This window comes from Silene latifolia, chromosome 4 (genome assembly GCF_048544455.1).
Source record: "Silene latifolia isolate original U9 population chromosome 4, ASM4854445v1, whole genome shotgun sequence".
In the NCBI taxonomy this organism is placed as follows: Eukaryota; Viridiplantae; Streptophyta; class Magnoliopsida; order Caryophyllales; family Caryophyllaceae; genus Silene; species Silene latifolia.
In genome coordinates, this window is record NC_133529.1 from 26,402,629 (window position 1) to 26,411,006 (window position 8,378).

General features: G+C 34.5%; 1 protein-coding gene across 2 annotated transcripts; it reads left to right on the forward strand.

Moving 5' to 3' along the window:
- Positions 1-476: 476 nt before the first annotated feature.
- Positions 477-8,128, forward strand: LOC141653314 (uncharacterized). 2 transcript variants are annotated; one of them, XM_074461038.1, is made up of 8 exons: positions 477-754; positions 1,051-1,105; positions 5,773-6,025; positions 6,451-6,715; positions 6,805-6,841; positions 6,972-7,077; positions 7,409-7,519; positions 7,738-8,128. In XM_074461038.1, exons 3-8 carry the CDS (start codon positions 5,837-5,839, stop codon positions 7,852-7,854), a joined length of 825 nt encoding a protein of 274 aa, XP_074317139.1. In that variant the 5' UTR covers positions 477-754; positions 1,051-1,105; positions 5,773-5,836; the 3' UTR covers positions 7,855-8,128. The 2 variants fall into 2 exon arrangements, with proteins under 2 accessions (XP_074317139.1, XP_074317140.1); XM_074461039.1 differs by lacking the exon at positions 1,051-1,105 and having other exon boundaries at positions 665-754.
- Positions 8,129-8,378: the final 250 nt, after the last annotated feature.

Sequence of the window (8,378 nt, forward strand, 5' to 3'; positions counted from 1 at the left end):
GTAGTAAATAGTAATAAGTGACCCAAAAATGAAAATTTATGGTAGTCCGAGAGATTTTGGTAAAATATACCCCGTATTCCTCTATTGATGATAGTGCCAAAGAATTATGTTAGGCCCAATATTTGTATACACGAAAAGTTTTAAGCCCAACATTTGAGAATAACATAACATGTTAAGCCCAAGTTTGTATGTTAGAGTAATTTGAGCGGGAAAAATCATAGATTTGCCTATTCTTTTAGTAAATAGAGGATTTGGTGAAAATTATAAAAATGGGGTTGAATTTCACTTTTGTTAAAACTTAAGGGGCTTGATTCCAAATAAAACTTATGGGGCCTAATTTCACAATTGAACAAAGTTAAGGGGCCTAATTACCACTTTCGCGGTTGAATATAAGTGGTAAGTTGTACGTAATAAACAAAATATAAGGCGGTAATTTGTAAAATACGATAAATACTAGCCGGTAATTAACAATTTTCACGGAATACACAATTCCACAAATCCCACTCAGTAAAAAAATCAGTGTCACACTCCACCACACCAAATCCCAAAAATTCAAATCAAACTCCTGACGGCGGCCTTGTTGCGGCGAACTCCACCCTGTCCGTCGTGGACAACGCTAGGAAGAGGGAAAGCGGGCCAGGGTGCTGTGTCTGATGTGGCTGCTGGTGTTATGGATGATTATGAGATACTGGATATTTTGGGGGAAAATATCAAGTGTTCCTTTCGTATGCTGCTCCCTCACCGCCCCGTCACGGTATCATCTCTTTCTATGTCTTTTCTTTTTCGCTTTACGTTCTCTGTTTAATTGAATTGTATACGTTTTTAAAATTGTGCTGACATTTATGATCTTTAAACGCGTATACTCCCTCCGTCCCAATCATTTGCTCAACAATTCAATACAAGTATAGACCATAGTAATTTATTTATTTTCTTGTTGTGTTAGTATTGTTGCAGTTAGTCTTGTATGAAACCTCCTTAACTCGTTTAACATATTGTCACCAAAAAAAGACTTGTCTCATATGCTGCTTGTTTTATGGGTTTGTGGTATAGCTTACCATGTATACACATCAGACATCACCAACCGGCTAACGGAAGCGAGACACAAGTAAGTTTCAGTACACTTGATTTAAGTTACCTAAGTTCAAAGGACTTCCGTCTTGTTCAATATAAGTTGTTACTCCCTCCATCCCGGTGAGAAGTTATGTATTTCCGTTTTGGGGTGTACTAATCAATAGTTATCTAATACGGAGTATCTATTTTCATTTTTGGTACTCCGTCCATCCCATTTTTATTGTCCCATTTTCTCCAAAATTTATCCCGCAATCATTGTCCCCTTTCTAAATTTAGTAGAGAAAAGTTGTAAACCTCCAATATTGCACCTAGATTATCTAGCTATCACCATCCTCATCCCAATGATATTGTCTCCATTCCCTTTAATTCAAGGGATATGATTGGTATTTCATCCTCTTTTCTTAAATCATCCCAAAACGGTAAGGGGGACAATAAAAGTTGGATGGAGGGAGTATATTTTTGTGGCAAGTGTGAGATTACTGATTTGTGTGGTCCAAATCAATCTCTTCGTATTTTACATAATCCGCCCATTTATATCATTTTCATTTGATCATGGTGGTTAAACAAGAGCAATTTTGACCAATACTTCCTTTATTCCTATATACATTCTCGCTTTGGTTTTGCACCGGAAGCCAATATATATAGTACTCCCTCCTATTCCAGATAACCTTCCCTATTCATTGGTGGCACGGGAATTAAGGGTGTTTGAATTAAATAAGTTAAAGTATTGTGGTGGGGTGAGATAATTGGAAAGAGAGAAGGTATTGTGGGATGAGGTGTAAAATAAGTATTGTTGTGGGGTAAGGTGATTAAAATAAGATAAAGTATGGGTATTGTAGGGTATTGTTGTGAGGTAAGATGATTAAAATAAGTATAAAACTTTACTAAATAAGGAAAGAGGGAAGGTATTGTGAATAGATGAAAAAGGAAAGAGGGAAGGTTATGTAGAAATTAGAATAGGAGGGAGTACATAAAATGAGAAATAAAGTAAAATGGACAAAGTTGAAATCATAAAGACGAATGTGATATAAAGTCACGAACCTCGACACATTTTTGTAAATGATGCACGTCATACTTTTTCTTTTTGTCGCCCGAGTAAATGACCATATTACCCTTTCCTTTAATCTCCTCCCCTCCAGTAATTTTGAAACCCTTATACTTCCCTATCTTATCTTCATCCTATCTTAGACCACCATCTTTCAAATAAATTTGCATCTCAAACAACGTCATCTAGAGAATCAATTATGTTTGTTAATTTGTCTAATTCGTACTTAGATTTGTTTTAAACTTTAAGCAATTAGGATAGAAAAAACAAAATTTGAATTGAACTTGAAAATTGAAATTTTGGATAATTGAACTTTGCAACTAGAGTGTGTTAATCAGATTCATGCTTTCACTTGTAACGAATTTGCTCAAAATGGTTAGAAATTGATTGAAATCTCGAAAGCACGATGAAACTGTTGTTCGTGCGCTGTACATCACCGCCACTTAGTGTGCCATACACGAACAGACCACTGCCACTTCGTGCGTCACACACGAACACACCAAGGACGTCTCGTGCACCACAAACGAACATGCCGTGGTGGTCTCGTGCGCGCTACACGAACTGAGTACGGCGGTCTCGTGAACGACTAACAATGACCTTGCCTTAAAAGAAATAAGCGTCTTTTCTCTTACATCACATGGGATAATACCCAAAGCATCAATTTTGCTTCGTGTTTTTCCTTGATTGATCAGTGAAGTAAGATTGGGTGCGTCCTCTTTTGATTGTTTTAGGTATTTAATTACGACATGTGTACCCACATGAAGCCTCAATGAAAAAATTAATGTTATTTTTTTTTGTTAAGTTGGTGATTTAGCAACGTCGTTTAGCAAATTCTGCATCATCTAGTCCGAAACCAATTATGCATAAATTAGTTGTAAATTCATTGGCTTGTTAAGATCATAAATCGAATAAAGTGTAGAAATCGTAAATTCAAAGAAGTTATATGGATGGAAAAGCATGTTTGGCCTCACTTTAGGAAAACTGTTTCTGTTTTTCAAAATGAGTTTTTTAATAAGCTACTTCTTGATAAAAATGGAGGTGTTTGGCCTATCATTTTATAAAACTACTTTTCAAAAATAGCTTTTTACGTAAGCAAATGGAAAATGAGAAATTTATGTTCGAAAGTATATCAAGATGGATCTCGATTTGTAGAGAATGAAAAAATATGTATTAAATATCTTAAAAGTAGAAGCAAAAGCTAGAAGCACCAAATTGATGCTTCTACTCTTAGGTGATGTTTGGCCTTATTTGTGCAAAATAGCTTTTCATTTTTAAAAGGAGTTTATTCATAAGCTACTTTTTGGAAAAGTTTTGATTGTTTGGCCATACTTTTGTAAAGCGGTTTCTTATAAAATTTATATGTTTGGCCTAACTACTTCCATCCAATTTTTTTATTATTATTTTTTTTTTTGCTTTTTTCATAATCATATTATTTGTAGATTTATCATTTGAATAAAAATCAACGTTTAAAATTTTTATGTAATCACTCGTCAATTATACTAAAACTATATAATTACCCTTCAATTTACTCCGTATAATTTTACACACCCTTCTCAAATCAAAAATTATGTCAACCAATATTGTGTGAGGAGAGAAACAAATCAAAACTAATAATTTTACACCCCTTGTACTTTCATGGTGTATGTGAAATGAAAGAAGCAAATATTATAGAGAGAAGAGAAAAAGTGAAGGTACAACATATATAAAGAAGTAATGGTTTCCTAAGGAAAAAAAAGCGCATAAGTAATGAATTTTTGACACTTTATGTGAAAAGTAGAAGTAGAAGTAGAAAATACCTACTTCTACTTTTGGAGGTAAATTATGAGCTTTTGACTTTTTAAAAGTAGCTTTAAAACTCCATAATTTAGGGTGTTTGGCCTAGCTACTACTTTTTCAGTTACAAAAACACTTTTAAAGCTTGGGCAAACAGCACCTTAGAGAGGTAAAAAATGATTACAAGCTTTTTAAAAGTAGTTTTTAACTTGCAAAAAATGTGTGTGTAGCCAAGTTTAAGCTTTTAATAAGTAAAAGCACTTCTAAAAACTAGGCCAAACACATACTAAATAAAGTGTATGAATCAACTTCTATTGATTTACCTCGTATCCCACTTGTAAATTGTTGTTGTCCATGATTGAAAAGTTTTTAGTTATCTAATTAAGGTAGTTTATGCCTCGTATCCCACTTGACTTGTGACTTGTGACTTGTGACTTGTGACTTGTGAGCTAGTATGGAATATGAAATATTATATAATAAGAGATGATATAGAGATAATGAAGGTTAGAATTGGAAATTTATGCCATAATTTCGATAATAGTAAAACTCGGGCAATAAAAAGTACACTACCCCAATTAAAACCACTTGGGATATTTAAAAAAAAAAAGATGAAACCCGGATTGAGAGAGTAATATACCCTATCAACAAATTGATTAAGGAGGTGTTTGAGTCTTTGGGAACTAAAATTTCATTTCAAATTGTTCATTTGAAATAAAAAATTTCAAATTAAAATTAAAATCTAAATCAGCCGTTAGCCGTTTGGATAGTGATTTTTAAATTATAGAATGTGAAATCCAAATTTCTTGTTTGGGAAATTATGGAATTTATATATCCGAATTTCAACTCAGAAATACAAATGAAAGGCTAGCAAGTTCATGGCCTTTTTTAAATTTTGAGTCTAAAAAAATGTAAACTGAATAGCAAAATAAAAACTAAGAACCTAATTTTCGAAAATAATTACGGAAGAACCCTAAATTTTGCTTCCTAATTCATAGTTCATGCACAAATTAATTAAATAGTGCAACTATTTTACCTGATAAAAATTTGTAGTTTCAATATCATGAAACCATTTTTGAAGAAGATAAACCCCAAATTCAGCATTCAAGATAGAATTAAAAATTGAGAACACTTACCGGTCAAATTGAAAATCATGAGCAACTTTTATTCAATTTTGGAGCAGGTAGATACAATCAGGCGTGGCCGCGTGGGGGTTGAGAGTATGAGAGAGAGAGAGAGAGAGAGAGAGAGAGAGAGAGATGAAGTGGGAATTATAAATACGTAGGGGTAGGGTTGGTATGTGAAAATGAGGGTCTTTTCTCATTCTATAAATAAATCCAAATCCGAATATTGTTAACTTTCCAAACAATCAATTTGAACCACGTATGTTTTGAAAATAAATCCCCATTGCCAAACAAGCTATAAATAATATTCCATGTTACTCAAATTAAGTGTCAAACATGGAAACATATGCAAGTGTCTTTCAATATGACTTGTATTTAGACGTGGGGATTCTAAACTCCTATAAAGGGAAAATAAGTGCTGGGACATGTTTGAAATTTAATTTTTTGGTGGATATTTTCTTATCTAAAGTACAACATTTAGGAAAGAGTAAGTTTCCTGAGAGACTATTTTACAATTTTAAGAAAAAATGGTACTAGAGTTAATAAAATAGGTGTAAATCATGATTAAAGATAAAATGGGTACATTTACTATTTAAATAGGTACGAAATTATTATGTCACGATCAACAATAAAAGGGTCACGAAAAACAAATTAATGGGTACGGAATTGGTCTCTCAATAACTTAGTGAGAGACCGCCTCTCCTAAGTTTTGGTGTATAGGAAAATTCAGTTCTGTAGTTGACAGCTGTCTGGTTGCCATAGCTATAAATCCGGCTTTCCTTCATATCCAACTACAAGAAACCAGTGAAGCAAAGCAAAGCAGTGTATGTACAGCTCAAAGGAAGAAGGGATGATGAACCTGAACGAAACGGATAACGGGAATGAGGCGAATGCAAGCAACCTGCAGGCAACAGAGAATGATAATGCAGGAGAAGCAACTACAACTACACTTAAGGAACAGCAGAATCTTTCCCTCATGAGAGCTTATCTAGAATCTCGTGATCCGTCGTGTAAGGTTTTCCCTTTCAACCACATCTTTGCATTATCTTTTGTCCTCGATTTCATTATTTTCCTGAAAATAACGCTGGAGTGTCAACAAACATTCTAGTGATCATAGTTTTGGACGAGGGATAAGTTTCAGTTTGTGTTAGACTTGATGCGTAAGCTAAGTGTTTCACATTCGTATCAATGGTTTTTTCTGCGATCACCAAATTGTTTTAAGATAAACAGATTAAAAACCCACTAGGCTTACGGACGCAAGTACTCATGACTGGCATAATCCCAACGTTAAAATGAGGATTAAACCGGAGCTGAATTATTAGAAGTTTAAACATATTTCGCCTTTTCTGATACCTTGCTTTCAGTCAAAACCGTACTACTATAAAAATTTCTAATTATACGCACCAGTCTCTGAAACTCCAGTAAGGGTTAATGTGCCAGGAGGTGGATGACTTGACACTGAGGAGATTCCTAAGAGCCCGGAATCTAGATGTGGAGAAGGCGGCTTTGTTCTTCTTGAAGTACCAAAACTGGAGGAACAGTTTTGTACCAAAAGGTTATATCTCAGAAGCTGAAATACAATATGATCTTGCCCACAAAAAAGTGTTTCTTGGAGGATTAGATAAGAAGAAGCGGCCTGTTGCAGTTCTAGTTGGAAGTAGGCATACTCAAAACCGCAAAACAGGGGGTCTTGATGAGTTCAAGCGTATGTTTATTCCTACTACTACTGATTTACCTCTACATATCTCCAGCATTACAGACTTACCAACATTTGCATTATGTTGTTTTACACAGGATTTTGTGTTTACATTATTGATAAGGCAATTGCAAGGTTTATCTCTAAACTGGGGACTGTAGAGTACTTTCAACCTTTCGAAATTGCTGATTTCTGAGATTTATTTCTTCTTTCTCAATAGTAACTATTTCCTGTTTGTTTACTATTTAACTGATTATAAAATCAGTATCCCAGACGGACAGGAAAAATTTGTAGTTATCGGGGATCTCAAAGGATTTGGATACTCTAACAGTGACATCCGTGGATTTCTTGGGGCTTTCTCTATTCTACAGGTGAATGAATTCTTCTTCCTCTGTTTTCTTGCTTCCAAGAAAATGCGGTGTGCATGTCATTCGTCATAACTATGACCGACGAGCGATGACATAAAATTCTTTGATGTAATCTTTGTTTGTACTTCTGCCTGGACAGCTTTTCTTCAACATTTACTTTTTTTACTCTAGAACGGAGAAAGACCCCGTGTGAGAGCAGGGGTTCTTCAACAGTGAGAGAGCATTTGGGTTGAACTAAAAGCAAATTTTAAAATTCGTGTTTGAGTTATCTGAACAATTTACTCGACTTCTAATGGCACAAAATGATATTTGTTGAGTTGCTTTTTATGTGCAGGATTGTTATCCGGAAAGATTAGGGAAGTTGTTCCTTGTCAATGCACCGAAAGCTTTCATGTTAATGTGGAAGATGATCTACCCCTTCATTGACAATAACACAAAGACGAAGGTGATTTAGACAAATCTAGAATGCACTTTACACAGCTTAAAATCATTAGTTTCTGAACCACCTTGAATTTACAATAAGTGCAAGAGTATAGTGAGCAGAGGGCTAGGTCAGACTCCCAAAACCATATGAAAGACATTAATTGTAGGTCAAGATGGAGAAAAACTTATATGACATGATCATTTTGACAACACTTCTTTTTTCTCAATTGCTCTTTGCAGATAGAATTTGTGGACAGTAAGCAGTTGAAATCAACCTTGCTAGAAATTATGGAAGAAAGCCAACTACCAGACGTCTATGGAGGAACGTTGCCACTGACGCCTATTCAAGACGCCTGATAATATTGGGCATGAATAAAGCAGATAGTACTGCTCCTAAAAACATCCGGAGTAATAATATGGAGTAATAATTGGACAAATAAAATATACGTAGTAGTTAAATTAGTGGAGTCATTAACAGTAGCTGCAATATCAAAGTATTTGAGCGCACACAGTCATTTGTATAAATGAAGAAGAAATAGAAACCTGTACGAGAGTATGACAAGGGAAGGCGCGAAAATTGGGATGCAAATTGAAGAAAATGGAGAAATGTGAATGGTGTAGTGCGTGATAACAGAAGAGAGACTGATGAGTGTTTCCTCATTCTTCTGTATCGACTTCCTTGCTTTCTTTTGCAAGGAAATAAATTATTTATCTACAATTTATTAATACTAAAAAAAAATTCATTAGTATTTGTTCACTTTTTATTAAATTAGAAGGAAAAAAAACCTTTAATATATTTATAATATCCAATTTTATGACAACTTCCGATTAAAAAAATGAGGTATTATGAGGCTAAAAGGCCCTAGGCCGAACTGGGTTGT

Excerpts from the sequence above, each read along its gene's own strand:
- LOC141653314 (XM_074461038.1), top strand. The coding sequence starts at position 5,837 with ATGTACAGCTCAAAGGAAGAAGGGATGATGAACCTGAACGAAACGGAT. Across the intron at positions 6,842-6,971 it reads ATTGATAAGGCAATTGCAAG|TATCCCAGACGGACAGGAAA; the intron begins GTTTATCTCTAA and ends TTATAAAATCAG. Across the intron at positions 7,078-7,408 it reads GGGCTTTCTCTATTCTACAG|GATTGTTATCCGGAAAGATT; the intron begins GTGAATGAATTC and ends TTTTATGTGCAG.